We start from the raw sequence: 18,374 nt of genomic DNA on the forward strand, positions 1-18,374 counted from the left end.
AGCTTTCTTGTACTGGATGAATAAGCTGAGGAAAAGATGTTTGTATCCCATCTACCCACCTGGTAAAGGCACTGAAATCCTTCCACAAATAACAATCTGGAAATGCTTTACTTAGGAAAGGCTATTATTAAGTTAACATACAAAGTTAAAATTAAATTCAAAATGGAATGAATTATCTTGACTAATTTTCAGAAACCTTGCACTTTTTGACATCTTAATGGAAATTAATTTTAAACCCAACTACTTTAGTCAGTGTCACTTATATATTAGTGCCTTAATGAAGTTATTTCCATACCAAATCACTTTTTAACTATGACTGCAATGTGAAAATATATCTTTTGAACAAGGTTGAGATAATATATTCAGGGCAGAGTGAGAAGAAAGAGACAAAGAATACTTTAAGGATGACTGGTTTCATTGAAAGCTCCAGTATCTTAGGCGGAAAATATGTATTCCTCATATACAAATGTTGAAAAGATTCAAACAGAAATTGGATGGCACGTAGGCTCAACTCAAATCGGGCATATGATATCTCATTTCTGTTTTTCCATGGTCTGTATCATGTCTCCTGAGAACATGCAGCAGCAGAACTGAATACCAAGCCAGATTCCAAGACAACAAGCACCAGCGGAAAGGTATTGTCTCCACATGACTCCCACCAATTCCTCCCACCAACAGAAACCAAACATTTCCTGGAACACCTGTGGGGAGATTTCAGGCTTGTAGGAGTAAAGGTAGATGCAAAATGGCGGCACATAGGGCACAGATAATTTATCTGCTGCACCCCATGAGCCATACATAAGGATGAGCTGCACATACAAGCACAAATCCACAGCTGAAGGCCAAACTACACATTACATTTATTGCATAGCACATAGCTATATTCTTTTTTTAAAAAATAACTTAATTACAGGCATGTGGGGGGATGGACTATCTTACTTTGAACACAGTGTGGGGAAGCTTATCTCACTCCCCAGTCATGTTCCAACCCCTATGGCAGGGGTTGTTGTTCAGTCGTTCAGTCGTGTCCGACTCTTCGTGACCCCATGGACCATAGCACGCCAGGCCTTCCTGTCCTCCGCTCTCTCCCGGAGTGTGCTCAAGTTCATATTCATTGCATCGGTGATGCTATCTAGCCATCTCATCCTCTGCCGTCCCCTTCTCCTTTTGCCTTCAGTCTTTCCCAGCATCAGGGTCTTTTCCAGAGAGTTTTCTCTTCGCATTAGGTGGCCAAAATATTTCAGCTTCAACTTCAGTATCTGTCCTTCCAATGAGCACTCAGGCTTGATTTCCTTTAGGATGGACTGATTTGACCTCCTTGCAGTCCAGGGGACTCGTAAGAGTCTTCTCCAGCACCACAGTTCAAAAGCATCAATTCTTCGGCGCTCAGCCTTCCTTATAGTCCAGCTCTCACAGCCATACATTACTACTGGGAAAACCATAGCTTTGATTAGACGGACCTTTGTTGGCAAGGTGATGTCTCTGCTTCTTACTATGCTGTCTAGGTTTGCCATAGCTTTCCTTCCAAGGAGCAAGCGTCTTTTAATTTCATGGCTACAATCACCATCTGTGGTGATCTTGGAGCCCAAGAAAGTAAAAGCTGTCACTGCTTCCATTTCTTCCCCTTCTATATGCCAGGAAGTGATAGGGCCAGATGCCACGATCTTAGTTTTTTTAATGTTGAGTTTCATGGCAGGGGTAGGGCAGCATTTTCCAGCCTGAGGGCCAAATTCTATTTCAGATACGTGCTTGAGGGCCACATTCCAGTACTTGGTGGGGCCGAAAGCAAATGGGGTGTGGCCAAAATACAAACGAACTTACAAAGAATACTAGGGTATTTTAGCTAAAAGTTCTTACTTCTAGTAACTAAGCCTTAGGAGAGTCCTACCTCAGCAACCTTATAAAATTATTTGAGAATGTCAACCAACGTGTATAGAGGGGTGATCTAACAGAACACTGGCTGCATTCAGATATAACACTAAGGCTGCAATCCTGTGCCCACTTAACTTGGATTAAATCCCACTGAACCCAATTGACAGGGGTGTTTCTGAGCGCAGGGAGTGGGATAGCAGTTCAGATTTTGAAGAGCTATCAGACATGGGGGAGGTGTTTTTCTAGGCTAGTCTAGATATGAGTAGGCTTGCTTCTCAGGTTACAAACATCTAGATGGCTGAGCATGAGGGTCTCTTTTCACCTTCTCCTGTGAGAGGTAGCAAACAGGAGGAGAAGGGGTTTGGGGATGATTAACTAATAGTTGCCAAATGCAGGTGCAGAGCAAAGAGAGAGAAGGCAGGGGCGAAACTTAGATTGTCTACCCGATTGGCTTTGCATGAAAAGCTGCACTTAGAGGCTTCATGACAAGAGAGGGACCTTTCTTCTTTAAGTTAGGCTAGCCAGACTGCTTCTCTCTTCAAATGGTGGGCAACTCTCATAAATTCTATTTGAATCCATTGAAGGCATTATTTTGTAGATGGACAGTCTCTGAGAATTTGCATCTGTATGACCCTGTGAAGTAATGGATTAAAAGCTGTAGACTGAAGCTTTTCGTCTGTGTATGTTTGGGCGTTGAAGTAAAGTGGGGCTAAGGGAATCCTGACAACAATGGGATTTACTTCTAAGTAAACATGTATAGCATTGCACTGTGAATCACACAAAGTTTAGCACTTTGGAAATTAACTTGGGTGAGGCTTAGCCTCACACGGTCTCCTCTGCTCTCTTTTCCTCTGGTACAGCTGTGACGAGATTGGAAGCTTCTACTTCCATTTTCAACTATGCACAGTTCTTAATTTCACCTGAAACAAGAGTGGTGGCTAGTGTTAACTATGGTTTAGGGAAACATGCTAGGATAATAAACCACAGTTTGAGGCTGGCTTGATTCCATAAACTATAGTTAACACTAACTGCAGTTCATTCACGCTTGGGCATGACAACTGTGGTTATTGTGGAATTCTATTTTCTATTGTGGAAAATAGAAGTGGGAGCAGAGGGGAAGGGGAGAGCACATGAACTAGAATATAGTGGTACATGTAAATCAGGCCATGGTGAACTTGGTCTTCCAAAGCACTTTTTGCATAGTCCATCATTCAAAACCAATGGCTTCTGAGTAAACTTAGCACATTTATTCTTTAGTGGATAGTTCCTCTTATAGAATGATAAATATTTAAATAAGAACCAGATGGTAGGAATTATATGGACAGTTTTCCATTAAAGAAGCAAGGAAGTAGTGGGCTCTCCCATAGGACCTGTATTGGGCCCAGTACTATTGAAAGACCTCCATAAATGGTATTGAGTTAGGAGTGGGCAGTGAATTAGCCAAATTTGCCACTGACACCAAAGTATTCAGGATGGTGAATACTCAAGCAGTCTGTGAAGAGATCCCAAATTGGGTAAATGGAAAACAGCATGGCAAATCAGATTCCCTGTAAGTACAAAGGGATGCACACTAGAGTAGAAAACCCTAGCTTCACATTTACAGTACTGGGATCTGAATTTGCTGTGACTATCCAGAAAAAAATCCAATCTTACCACAAAGAATTCCATTTTAATCCCTGCCACCTGCATGTGACAAATTGAACACAGGCAAAACTTTCAGAAATACCAAGTATTCCGTTATTCTAAGCACGAGCGTAGGCCATAATTAATATAAATGGGACTATATCTATTTCTAAATATTCATCATGCATATCCCTGGAGGTTGAAATAAAACAGAAAGAATGTACATCAGCTTAATTTATTCTTCAGAGTGAGTCTGTCTTCAAAAGTAAAGCAGGAAGAAGTACCATAAAATTACTTAAAGTGTACTCAAAGTAATACGTTAGTGTTTGTTTTCTGCATCATCCAAAACATTAAACTGTCTCTTGGGTTTGGTAGCTTCACACATTAGTTCCTGTAGCTGTCCAAGTTGCTCGTCTGCTAGGGCATTAAGTTTCTCCTCTGAGAGGTGGGCTCCAAAGCGAGGCTGACTAGTTGAGCTCTGTACGTTTTGGTTAGCTTGCTGCCACAGCACTGCTGCATAGTTCTAAGGAGGAGGAGGAGAGGAAAGAAAGACTTCAGTGAGTAATGTTTACGATTTGAAGCTATCCTGTTTTCCTGTGAGCCGCCCTAAACCTTCCACTGAACCAACATGCCCAGGCGTTTCCGGTATAATACTGAACACAGCCATTTGGGTGGCGACTAGTACCAGGAAAACAGAGCTTGTATGACAGAGATGCAGGCTTTGGCTGACACCACTGTCTGCGGCCTGATCCTCCAAGTCAAATTTAGCTTTTAGATTTGGCACTGGAAATTCGAGTCCATGTATCACTCTAATTTTTAATGACTGTGCATTGAACCGCCCTCAATTTAATACACACTCCACCAATAGCCCGCTAAGAAAATCCTTTACTGCATTTAGATGGTAACTATGCTAAAACCAGTTACGAATCTATTTATCTACTTTTAGGTCAGGGTAGTGGAAAATCTTTTGCATTATATGCTTACTTCTCTCCTTTTTATCTTAAAGCCAAAAACGATTTATCTGTTAGGCATTGGGATGTATGGATTTTGTTATATCTGTGTTTCACGGATTGTCAGGCATCTTTCCTTCTGTTGTCGACTCATTGACAGATTGGGATTTTTTTTTTAGGGACATACAAGAATTTTGTTCCTGTTTGTAAATGCTCATAGCACTAATAGGCACTTGCGCAAATGCACATTTCCACCCCACCCCACCCCAAGTAAACTCTGGTCTGAAAGTCTACGGAATAACGCAACATGGAAAAAGCCGGCCCACTGCAGAATCTGCAGAATATTAAAGCGAATATATAATGGTTGCATTGAATGGACATGATATTGTTGTCCATTCAGTGCAATTGTAGCATGACCAAGTTTTGTATTTATTCCTGTTCGTTGCTGTGGTAGCTAAGAAGCAATTAAGATAATGACTAAATGACTGTGATTAAAAATGCAGGATCTGCTGTTTTTTTTACAGCTAATTTGACCAAAGCTTATAGGGTTTCTGCTGTTGATGTTTCACATACTGAAAACGACTTGAGATTTCAGTAAATTAAATAGTCTGTCTGGCTGATCAGTATCAGTATTTGTGGATCCCTGCAGCAATCAGTTTGCCATCTGCTTCCAAATGCACTTCAGTATGTTCAGTTAATCTTGGAGGTATTCATGCCCAACTCCTTCTGGATCAGTGTTAAATTTTTAACCATGATCCTGTAACATGTACTTACTGATAACTTCCACTGATGGATAAATCCAATTGATAAATCCTACTTGCTTCAATGCAGCTGTACACACTTAAGTTCTATTGGTGTAAGACTTAATTTGTTTCCATAGTATGTAAGCATGCATAATTATGTCCTCAATTTTGGCTAATGAAACTAAGTGTGCTGTATGGAAAAAGAACAGATCCTTTCTAAAATGGGCTTTTCTAGACGAGGCTTTTAATCTGCCACTTTACCATGGTTTTTGCTTCTGGATTCTTTGTGGGATTAAGATAGGATCCTCTACACATGGGATTATTTGGGGGCTGCGGTGTCTTTTTCTGCCTTTCTATATGTTCTGCTAGATAACCTCTAGGTGATGCTGTGGTAGAAGAACATAAGAAGAGCCATGCTGGATCATACCAAGGGTCCATCTAGTCCAGCATTCTATTCACACAGTGGCCAACTCATGGTGTCTTGTGGTAGCAAATTCCATAGTTTGTCTATGCACTGTGTGAAGAAGTACTCCCTTTTATTTGTCCTGAAACCAGATGCCAATTAGCTTCATGGGATGATCCCAGGTTCTAGTATTATGAGAGAGAAGGAAAAATGTCTTCTTATCCATGTTCTCGACACGAGGCATAATTTCATACTCCTCTATCATGTCTCCCCTTACTCACCTTTTTCCCAAGCCAAACAATCCCAGCTGTTGTACTCTTCCCTCATAAGAGAGTTGCTCCAGCCCCTTGATCATTTTAGTTGCCCTTTTCTGCACGAAATTACGCAACTACACTAGCTTTTGATTCCACCATTCCCCCAAACTGCGGACTTTCCCCAATCAAAAAACCCCTTGCAAAAATGCTTGGAAAGCATGGGAGAGGCACTGGAGAATGCCAGTGTCATCTAAACCACATGTAAACTACCGTGAGTGAGGAATGGCATGCACACAATAAAAGCCTCATCTAGAAAAGCTGAGTAGTTTAATGGAACTAATTCCAAGTACTACAGTCAAAGGGCCAGCAATTTTAAGTATAAGTCCATTATGCCTTACATAAGCTCAGCCAGTGCCTTCTTTAAAATATATATCTGTTTAAGAAATTAGGGATTGATAATGTTATGAACTTCTTCATTTCATACAATGTTGTCTTTCTTCTTTAAACCTAATCATATAATCTGTAACAGTGATTTTTGAAACAGTTACTTTAAACAAAGTTATTACTCAGTAATCTTGAGAAGCATCATTGCTCTTCATTTTACCATTGCATTCTGAAAATCTAACAGTAAATAGCAGAAACATTAGCTACCCCACAATTTCACTTGCTGTCCTAAGGTTTGTTTTCACTTTGGCAACGGTTACAACTCCACAGCAACCTACATTCTGCAACCAAATTAAAAGAATGTATAAAAAGATCACATGAAACACTTAAGTAGATCAAATGACAGAATAAATTAAGAAAGGTAATTTGAATTGACAAGTTATTTTGCATTTTAATCTGAACTCATGTACCAAGTCATCAGCAATGATTTATCAGGTTATTTCAAGCTGCCTTTGTTAGTGCAATGAATCTGCTTAAACGTCATATCATTGGGGTGAGGTGTGGGATTTCTTTTACACAGGATGTCATGCTTTTTGGCGATGTTATTTTCCTTGATTTTCAGTGAATTCATTTCCCCTGGTATTGAATAAACAAACACTGCACTCCAAGCATTTATTGTTCTAGTGTTGAAATTTGCTGACCACTTTGTCTCATTGCATTTAGACAGAGTTATCAAACTGTCACAATAATGGTCATTATTGATCCGCTGGTCCTTTGCACCATCAGTCAATGCCATGTGGGAACTATGTAGAATGGCAGAGATACATTTTATATAGTTACTCACAGGGATGGATGATGAGGCACGATGGGAAGGGGGAAACTGCTGCATGCCATTTTCTGGTTCAGTCATGCTGTACTAAAAAAAATGGCATGAAAGTAATCAGACAAGAACCCATGTCTCCCCTTACCAATTGCTCATGTGCTTTTGGAGACACCTAATTCACACTTTGAGAAACATGGACTTAATAAGAACCAGTGAAAATGATAAGTGAGTTGCCCATCAGAAGAGACAACATGTGCTGCGGTATCACAAATTGCTGTTTGGTGCAGGAACCAAGAATATCACACCCAAGTAATAGTGCAGGGGTTATGACATGCAATAGTTCAGGGATGGGAGTGCAGAGGGGCGCACCCCGCATCTGACGTGTGCACGTATACAACACATGAACACTTGGTGTGGGGCAGAGGAAGGAAAAAGGATCTCCTTCTTCTCCATTTCGCTACCTTTGCCCTTCTCTTCCTGCCATGCCACACTGGTCATTCCTGCTACCACCCCCTTTGTAGGTCTGGCAAGCAGCAGAATTTCTTGGTTGTCCTTGCCAGGGGCAGCTCCAGGTTTGAGGGGCCCTGGGCAAAGTGCCCTCTGGTGGACCCACTCTTCAGTTGATAGGCCCCATTCAGGTTTACCTGGCACTAGCAACAGCACTTCAATGGTGGCTGGGATCTGCCATTTTAATTCTCCACAACTGCCACAGTGCCCAATGAAGTGTTACTCCACGGCACTGGGGAAATTACAATGGAGGTTCACAGACCCAGCTGCCTGATGTAGAGGGTTTGAGGCAGAGGTCAGTATCAGCGGGCCCTGCTGGAGCACTGGGGACTCAGCAGCTACCCAGAGATGCCAGGTGCGGGTGCTGGATGGGATCCTTCCTGCTGCTGCTAGGAGCTGTCCTGGCTGAGTCACAAAGATATCTACAATTAACCGTAGCAGTAAGACAACAGGCTTTCACTCTTTATGCCACTGTTGCAGCCTATTCCAGAAATCAATGTGGATATTTTCCTCTGTCCCAACACCTATGAGAGATTTGCAAACTGGACACTAAGAGCAAGAGAGCTGGAGGGGACAAAGCAGAGAGAAGCTGTGCAAAATTCATAAACGGTTTAGACACCCAGATCTACTAGTTAACTAACACATCAGGATGCATTAAACATTCTTGAGTCCTATTGGATCATTTCACATAAGGTAGATTCCCCCCAAATCTATCGTCGTTGTCATCATTAATTTTCAGAATAAACATTCCCTTCTGTAGCCACAAGTTGGTAAAAATGGAGCTATGACTTCACTTAGTGGTACCTAAGTATTCCATCACCTATTGAACTTTTTCAAACAACCTAACTTCACTTGATTCCTGCCCATAGGAAACTGCAAACTTCAGTACATACTGGGTAGGGGGAAAAGGTTGCCTGAATCCAACAGAGCCTCCAAAGAGAGTCAGGTAGAGAAACTGGTTGTCTAATCCACCCAGAGATCGAAGTGTCAAAACAACTTCTCATGCTCAGACAATTCCAGCTCCTTTCCAAACACCCAGTGATTATTTAAGGATTACTGGTGCCTAGAAAGGTTTTCCAACAGGCTTCTTGTTTTCCATTGTTGTGCCACTGAAGTCAATAACAAAAATCTTACATGTCTTCAAGGAAATTTAGTTCTTAGTTTTCTGCAGTCTTAAAGTAAACTAGGCATGTATGAAACTCCTAGCTTAAGGAGATAGAAGGGCATGCATGTTGAGTAGGATTTCCAAAGAAACCAAAGGGGAATCAGGGGCTCCAAGTCCATTGAAAAAAACATGAACCTAGTACCACACTAATTTGGAGATCCTTTTAAAAATGCCATTGATAGAAAGACCTGTGCAGTTCAAAGACATTTGGGTCTTTGAAAAACATCACCTTCCGCACTCCAGATATTTCAAAGTATTCCACATGCTAATGCTACCCTCCCCCCACCACACACACACATACACAGTAGCCAAGTTGATCTTGCAAGGTGCTAAACAAGTCAGACAGTAAACCCAGTCTGAGTGTCTGCCCAAAGAAATAAGCATATGTTCAAGTACTTTCCCAAATCAGGTTACAAATATTTGCACTGCACAAATCCACAACCATCACTAGGAAATAGAATGAGGGATCTTCCTCAAAAAATTTAACTCTGGACCTCTTGAAACTTATAATTTTACCTGTAGCTCATCCTTCTCCAACCTGGTGACCTCCAAATATTTTGGACTATATGTCCCATATGTCCCAGCCATGGTCAAAGCCTTAAATGGTTTGGGACCAAGTTACTTGAAGGACTGCCTTCACCCATATCAGCCTGCCCGCACATGACTGCTCTCTCGGGTGGGCAAATGAGAAGGGCCTCTCTTTCTGATCTTAAAGAGAGGCCCTTCTCATTTGCCCACCGAGAAAGCAGTCAGGTGTGTGACCACATGTGAGGCCTTCTCTGCAGTGGCCCCACACCTCTGGAACAAGCTGTCATCGGAGGTCTGCCATGCTCCATCATTGCAGACTTTTAAAAAGGCCTTGAAAACATATTATTTCACCTTGGCCTTCTCTTGATATGACTGCTACTGTCGCTGTTACTGCTGTTATCATTGTTGCTGGTTTTACTGTTGGCTTTTATTGTTGTTTTTATCACTTAATATTTTAACTGTTTTTATGAATTTTATTACCGTAAGCCACCTTGACAGTACTTCTGACCTGAAAGGTGGCCAAGAAATATTTTAAATAAATAATAAAATAATAAAATACTCACCAGGAATCCTGGAAGCAGTGAAGGCTGGTGGTTCCGATGTCAGTGGGGTGGTAAATCTGCTTCAGGATTCAGTCAGAACCAGCCAGGACTCTAAAGGAACTATTCAACGTGCAAATGTTCTGACTGAAACCTGAAGCGGGATTCACTGCCCCACTGACATCGGAGCCACCAGCCTTCACTGCCTGGAAGCTATAGTCTAAAAAACCCGGAGAATACCTGGTTGAGGAAGGCTGCTGCAGCCTCTCATCTTTCATGCAAACATGAGTCTTAGAGCCTTGACACAGGATCGTTGTTGTTTTAGGCAGCTTGATGAAGGGGGAATTTAGTACATTCCTCCACTCAAAGTGGCAGCTTCCTGTGGCCACTTTGCAATGCTTTTAAAACAAGTCAGGAGACTAATCTTGCATCTCCTATGCAATGTAACTTCTAGTTTGGTCCTATGTGAACAGGGCAGTTCTTACTCATTGGCCTGGTTCACACGTAATGCTAAGCGGGTTGTTGAATTCTGGGTTGTTGTGATGTGTGAACCTGACCATGCTAACAAACCACGGTTTGTTAACCATGAACAACCCAGAAAGAGAACCCATGGTTTGTTGTTGGATTATGAATTCTGGTTTGTTTAAAACATGGGTTGTCATTACATCTGAATCCAGAACAGCGTGCTGTTCATGGGTTGTTTCACCAGGCTACAGAGGCAGCAGGCAAGCATGGTAAGGAAAAAAACAGCCCCAGCCACTCTAGATGCCAGTACTACAGTGCCACAAAAGCATTTCGGATACAGGGAGGAAGCAGGTGAAGGAGGAAGGAAACAACCAACCAAGGGATTGAGAAAACAAACTACAGTTTTGTTTGATCATATGCCACACAAAGCCTGAGTAGGGCAACAAACCATAGGTTAAATAAATCATGGGTTAGCATTATGTGAGAACTAGGCCATTCAGAACCCAACATTATTTATTTATTTATTACATTTATATCCCACCTTTCCTCGAGGGAGCTCATGGCAGCCTAGAAGATTCTCTCCCCACACCCATTTTATCTTCACAACCACCTTGTGATGTAGGTTAGGCTGAGAGTTCGTGACTGGCCCAAGGCCACCCAGTGAGAAGTTCATGCCTGAAGGGGGGTAGGATTTGAACCTGGATCTCCCTAGGCCTAGCCTAATACTCTTAACAACTACAGTCCCACACCAATATCAACAGATTTCCACACAAGCACCAGAACTGTCTTTACTTACTGCTGAAAGGCCAATAAAATTGGCACATTGTGTGTGTGGGGGGGTTCTTGTAAAGGTGTTTTTAAATGGGGCACCACCACAGAAAAGGTCCTCTATCTCCAGTCACCACTGTCATGGCCCCAGATCAGGAGTCCTCGGAGACTGAAGCCTCCAATGACAGTGACTCTGAGGAGGCACCAGAACCAGTCACTCATTTATTACATTTCTACACCACCCAATAGCCGAAGAAGCTCCCTGAGTGGTTTACAAAGATTAAAACCTTAAAAATACATTACACATAGTATAAAAACTATTTACATACAAACATATAAACAGGTATCAGGAACATATCCATTCCAAAATGTTTTTTAAAGGTACGCAGAAAATACCAAGCCAACATCAGCAGCTTCCCAGCTGTGAGAGCCAAAAGATAAATATTATTAATTCCAGGCAACACTTTCAAGTCACATATTTCATGCATTTCTCTGACTCTGTATTCAGGGTCTCTCTTCGGGAACAAATCTTTATTTCCATGGAGGATTCAGTTCTGCTTTTACTGTCATAAAGATTCATTGCAGAGAGAGACCAAATACATGAGAAACCGTCACAGCAAAGGGTATCTAATCAAATTGCAACACTGACATCTTATTTTTAAAAGAAAAGATGAAAAAATAGAACTCGCTGCTAATGAAACTTGGCGTGTCTCATTTATTATCACATTACAGACAATCAGAAAATTGATCCTAAGCATTTTTTTTTCATTCTGGGTTAGTGAAAATGATAACTAATATTTTTAATGAAAAAATCAGATGCCTAATGATCTCATTCATACACACACACACACACACACACACATACTAATAGTGGTCTCAGTTCTCTAATTACAGATTGTCATGTAGCCCAAATGGCACTGCCCACATACAAGAGGGCAGTATTAGCGCGGCAGGCCTGGGGCAACCCCAAGGATTGTAGAAATACAAAAAAAAACTTTTAAAAAAACCCCTTAGGGTCCCCCACCCCCGATAGTCTAATAAAGAGCGAGTATGACCACTGGCCATGGCATGCTGGCTGACTACTGAGGGAGGGGGTAGAATAGAGTATTCTAGAAGAGGACTGGGTTCCAGCCAGCCAGCCATAAGTAGAAGCACTCCATGCTGCAACATTTTGTTGCAGATCCTACTTGTTTAACCTATGGGTTGCTATCTAGATAGCTTTAAGTCCCCTGATGCTGGAGAACATGAGGCTGCTGTAGCTCTTCCTAAATACTCCCTGTCCTGTTATTCACCCCTCTACCTAACCTAGGGGTGCACAACCCTTTTGGCCCCAACAGCCACATCAGGTGGGGCCAGGGGGTTACACAAACACACACACAAACACACACACAAACACACACACAAACACACACACAAGACTGAGATATTCCTTGCTTATTTCCAATCTCTCATCAGCTATTGGAGATAAGGGAAGGGATTTCCTTGCTAGTGCGTGCAAGGGAATCCCCCAGGCTTGGCTGTGTGCTTGTGGGTGTGTGCTGCCTTTGGGGGTGCACAGCGAATGAGGGCAATGGAGTGGCGAAAGGCCTGTCCCCTCTCGGCTGCAATGCCCTTATTAGCTGTGTGTCCCCAAAGCAGTGTCTGGTTCAGCTTGCAGCCACAGTCACACTTGGGAAAATGTTGTGATTTAAAATGGTGTGTGACTACAGCCTCGACTAGGGATGTATGGACTGTGTAAAATCCGTTCCGTCTGTGTTTCACGGTTTGTCAGGTGCCTTTTGTTCCGCCGTCCGCCCATTGATGGAATCGGGGGGGGGGGTGTTTCCGATTTTGTGCAAATTCACATTTATGCAAATGTGCAATCGCCCAATTTTACGCATGCAAAAAAGCACAAATTTGCTGAAATGCACATTTTCACACTTTAGCCTATGGGGGAAATGGACATTTTTGACCGTTTTTTTATTTTGCATATTTTTCTACAATGAAATTTGCGAAAAATTCGGGAAAGTTAGAAAATCGGTCTGCAAGCTCACAGAATCACCCAACAAGGGGAGAGCTGGTTCGCTGTGGAATCTGCGGGTCAGATTCATTCAAATCCAAACTCATTTGATTCTGTTGCAGATTTCTCTGACATCCCTATCCTGGGATGGCCAAGCAGGGCATGCATGCATGCATTTATTGCATTTATACCCCACCTTTTTTCCTCTTGCAAGGAACCCAAGGCGGCTTACATTATCCTCCTCCTCTCCATTTTATCCTCACAACAACAACCCTGTGAGGTGGGTTGGGCTGAGAGTCTGTGACTGGCCCAAAGTCACCCAGTGAGCTTCCATGGCCGAGTGGGGACTAGAACCCGGATCTCCCAGCTCCCAGTCCAACACTCTTGCCACTACACCACACTGCACACCAGCCTTGCCCTACTAGTACACCTGCCTGTCTGGAGGTCATTTGTGTCCCCCATCCCACCACTGCCCCGTGGAGGCTGGTAGCTCCAGTTTCAGGGGGCCGGGGTTTCCATTCTGGGTTTTAGTTAGAACTAGCCAGGACTCTAAATGTGCCATGCAAGGTGGTGAGCCTTATCCCCAAAATTGGTTCAGCACCTTGGATAGCACCTTTAGAGTTATGAATGGTTCTAACTAAAACCTGGAATGGAATCATCACCCCCCTCCCCAAAACTGGAGCCACCAGCCTCCACTGCCACTGTCATCACCAACTGTTCCTGCCACTGATAAGGAGGCAGAAGAGAAGTGATAGGGAGGGAGAAGACTGGGGATGAAGGGAACAAATGGGGTAGTATCTTACTGGACCTGTGCACTCACGGGAATGACCACTTGTGCAATTCAGCTTTCACACTTCTAAAACTAACCTGAAATGCGCAGAAAGAGTTATTTCTGGAACAGGTCAGGTCAGCAGAGCTCTCAGAAGGGAGCTCCGCTGACCTGCCCTGATCCAGAAACAAGCGTTTCTGCTCATTTCAGTGGTTGTTTTTAGACGTGGATGCTCCCGCAAGCCCAACAGATCCAGCGGAGGAGGAGCAGCCCTGCTGGATTCTGCCCACTGTTCCCTTTTCCTATCTTTCCCCAAAAACTTTGTACAGAGGGAGCTGGGTGCACTGGAACTTTGCTCTGACAACCTCTGTAAAACATTTTACTTAGAAAGGGAAAAGGCCATATTCAGTGGAGGCTGGTGGCTCCGATGTCAGTGGGGCAGTACATCCGCTCCAGGTTTTAGACAGAACCAGTCAGAATTCCAAAGGAGCTATTCAAAGCACCTTGGATAGGTCCTTTAGAGTTCTGACTGGTTCTGACTGAAACCTGGAGCAGATTTACTGCCCCACTGACACTGGAGCCACCAACCTCCACTGGCCATATTTGTTCCCCTTCTGCTGCTGCCTGATAAGAAGGGAGAAACAGCAAGGCAGCAAAGCAGCCCAAACCTGGCAGTGCCTCTGAATACTTCCAAGTTCAAATATACAGAAAATAAAGTTTACAAGTTTAATAAAGCCCCCATAATGATGGCTCTCATGAAGAAGGGCAGAAACAATTGAAGGGATAAAATGTTATGTAAATGTTAACTCATTTATATGCAGAATACCGTTTGCCACATCTAGACTTCAATACAAAGTTGTAGGGTTAAACTTTTGTTCCCCCCACCCCACCCCACCCTCCCCATGGTTGTTGGTTATTTTTGAGGAGGGGAGGAAAATCTTTCAAATCCTCTTTAAGCTCTTCACAGAGATCAAACAATATGCCAACCCTGCTTCCTTATAAACCATGTTGCTCTGGCAGTCAGAAATAAAGGAGTGTTTAAAAATGAGTAACCTTCTTAGAAATAAAACTGAAAACTCCACTTCTTTATTTTCTCCCTCTGCTGCCATAGCAACATTTTTCCTGGTAAAATAATGTATTCACTACCTTTGTGGCCCTGAATTAACAAAAATTAAGTGCAGCTAGTGGTACTAATGAGTTTTGATTTGCAGAGAACTGTGAATATTTTGGTGATTCCGTCTAGCCTGCCTCCACTTGGGTATATTTGCAGATGGCTATAGGACAGGTTCCAAAGGATTACGCATCTCGTTGTGAATGTTCAAAGTGTCTCTTCATTTGCATTTCTCCAGTCTCAGACATCCTCCTCCTAGGGATGTACGAAAGTCACTTACCTGTTCGCAGATTATGTTGATGGTGGGGGGGAGGCGTTCCATCCCTCCCCCCGGAATCCTGGCCAGCCGGCTCTGCTCCGCAGGGATTCTGTGGAGCCGCCGGCCGGCTCCGCCAGCAGCCAGACATCCGGCCACTGGCTAGCAGGGACGCAAATGGCGGTGGCCGTAGCTGCCGCCGTTTGCGTCCCTGCAGTCAGCCGTGAAAGGCTACGTAAATGTTTACGTAGCCTATCACGTCTGACTTAAAAAAAAACAACAACAATGCGCGTACGCAAATGGCGGCAGCCGTAGCTATTTGCGTTCCCCTTATTTTCGCCGTCTTAGTCTACATAAATCTTGACGTAGACTAAGACGTGCCAAAATAAGGAACTCAAATGGCGGCGGCCGCAGCCGCCGCCATTTGCGTACGAGCGGTTTAAAAAAAAAAAAGTCAGACGCGATAGGCTACGTAAACATTTAAGTAGCCTATCACGTTTTTTGTTTTTTTTTAACTGGAAATGGCGGTGGCGGCAGCCAGTCGGAAGACCAGCCGCCACCGCACTGCCGCCGGAGCCGCCACTGGAGCCGCCGCCGTCCGGAAGATCCGCCCCAGGTAAGTCTCGTCCCGGGGGGGGCAGGCCGTTCCACCACCGATTTCGGGGGGCCGAATGCACTGGCATTCGGCCTCTCCAAGATCCGTGGCGGAATTCTCTGACATCCCTACCTCCTCCATCCCTCCATGGTACATGGTAAACCGCTTTGGAAACTGAAAAGAGACTCAAAAGCAATTTCTGTTTGCTACAGGCCTGTGATGTTCACAGGAATACTAGAGAGAAGACAGCTTTTAAGGTGCTCTATTCATTGGTAAACACTCCTTTATTGTACCCAGTGTTGTTTGGAATACCTTTCAACAGTGGTGCAGCTAGGCAATTTTAGACCCTGGACATAATGGTCTTATGGGGAGGGGGGATGTTGTGGGGTGGGGGCCTTCAGTTGTGAAGCACTCAACTAACATGGCTCTTCTTCCCCATCGCCCCCACTTGCCATGCTTTACAACTGTTTTACATTCCTGATATGTTAGAGCAAACAGCAACTACTGAGCATGTACAATATTGCTTTTTAAATTCGCTTCAATCCTAGCACCATCACAAGTACAGTTATAAACTGAAGTTTTCTTCTGCTACCCTGGTGCTAAACAAATTTCCCTGAGAATAAGCACCATTTTGTTGGGTTGCATATTTTTAAAGTTAAAATAATAAAATGAACATCTGTAACCCTTTTTGGGCAAGGTGCTTGAGCGTGTGGTGGGTGGGCAGCTTCTGACGTTCTTGGAGGAAACTGATTATCTGGACCCATTTCAGTCTGGTTTCAGGCCACGGTACGGCCCAGAAACTGCCTTGGTTGCTCTGACTTGACAGCCTGCTCTGGGTGAAAAGACAGGGAGAGTGCTACCCTGTTGATCTTCCTGGACCTCTCAGCGGCTTTTGATACCATTGATCATGGTATCTTACTGGATCAGCTCTGTGGGATGGATTGGGGGCACTGTGCTACAGTGGTTCTGTTCCTACCTGCAGGGCCAATTCCAGAGAGTGGTATTGGGGGATTCCTGTTCTGCCCCATGGCTATGAACTGTGGGGTGCCACCAGGTTCTATTCTATCCTCCATGCTGTTCAACATCTATATGAGGCTGTTGGGTGAGGTCATTAGGAGTTTTGGGGTGGGGTGTCACCGGTATGGTAATGATGCTCAGCTCTATTTTTCCTTGTTGTCAGAGTCATCTGGGGCAGTGAAGGTGCTGGACCAGTGCTTGGAGGCTGTAATGGGCTGGACGTATTGTAATGGGCCAATAAAATGAAGCTGAATCCTGACAAGGTAGAAGCTTTGGGGATTGGCAGTTCCCGAGTCTGGGAATTGGGTAAGCAACCTGTCCTGGACCGAGCTGCACTCCTGCTGAAGGAGCAGGTGCATAGCTTGGGAGTACTCCTAGATCCATCCCTGTCACTGGAGCCCCAGGTGGACTCCATGGCCCAGAGTACTTGGGGCCAGCTTTGGCTGATCCACCAGCTATGGCCTTTCCTGGACAGGGATAACCTAGCCACAGTAGTACACACGTTGGTAACTTCCCGATTAGACTACTGCAATGCATTTTACGTGGGGCTGCCCTTGAAGATGACTCGGACATTGCAGCTAGTAAAAAATAGGTAGAATGTTGACCACAACATCTTGCAAAGACCACACAACACCAGTCTTAAAGGAATTGCACTTGCTACCGATATGCTTCTGGTTAGAATTCAAGGTGCTAGTAATGACATTTAAAGCCCTAAGCGGCTTGGGACCTCAATATTTGAGGGAGTGCCTCCACCTATATATGCCTGCTTGAGAACTGAGATCTGTTGAGGGAGCCCTCCTCTGCGTCCCACAAGTACGAGACATACACGATTGTGGGATGTGAGAGAAGGCTTTTTCTGTGGTGGCACTCAGGCTGTGGAATGCCCTCCTCTTGAAGGCCCAATTGGCGTAGACACTGGTGTCATTTTGGCGCCAAGTAAAAACATGGCTTTATATCAAAGCCTTTGAGGGCTAAATGCATTCCCCAAAGTAGCACACTGTTTTTATTGTTTTAGATTTTAAATTGGTATTAGCTTGCTTAATGGTTTAACATGTTTTTAGCTGTTTAAATTGTTTATTGTTTTATACTGTCTAAACTGATTTTATATGTATGCCGCCCTGAGATCCTAATGATATAGGACAGGGCAGAAATGTTTTAAATAAATAACCACATACATGCCCCACCAGCCACTGCCTGGCTATAAAATACTTTATGAAAAAAGAAGAAAGGATGCAGCAGTGGGCAGAGTCAGCCCAGGAGGGCCCAACATGCCCATGCCAGTCCAGCTGCTGAGATGCTCGGCAAGTTTACCACTGCCCCATCATTACCCCTCTCTGGCTGGCATTTGGGGCCCCATGGGTTGTAGGTAGGAATGCTGGAGAAATCTGCAATGGAGCCAAATGGGTTCAGATGTTCATGAATCCGACCTGCAATTTCTGCAGTGGACCGGCTTTTCTCCTTTTTGGCAGATTCTACGGACTTACAGACCAGTTTTCTAATTGTCTTGAATTCTGCACAAATTTCATCATGGAAAAATACACAAAATAAAAAACTCAGCCAAAAATGTGCATTTCTCCCATAGGCTAAAGCATGAAAATGCACA

General features: G+C 43.7%; 1 protein-coding gene across 1 annotated transcript in view; it reads right to left on the bottom strand.

Annotated features, from left to right (window-relative positions):
- Window positions 1-3,717: 3,717 nt before the first annotated feature.
- The window catches only part of SDHAF3 (succinate dehydrogenase complex assembly factor 3), a 47,454-nt gene continuing 32,797 nt past the window's right edge, over window positions 3,718-18,374 (bottom strand). Inside the window, exon 3 of the mRNA XM_084858755.1 lies at window positions 3,718-4,018. Coding sequence (XP_084714881.1) covers window positions 3,815-4,018 — 204 coding nt within the window. The 3' untranslated portion in view covers window positions 3,718-3,814. The remainder of the gene's footprint in view (window positions 4,019-18,374) is intronic.

This window comes from Heloderma suspectum, chromosome 5 (genome assembly GCF_057233095.1).
Source record: "Heloderma suspectum isolate Gila_16-S chromosome 5, 16-S_ref, whole genome shotgun sequence".
NCBI lineage: Eukaryota > Metazoa > Chordata > Lepidosauria > Squamata > Helodermatidae > Heloderma > Heloderma suspectum.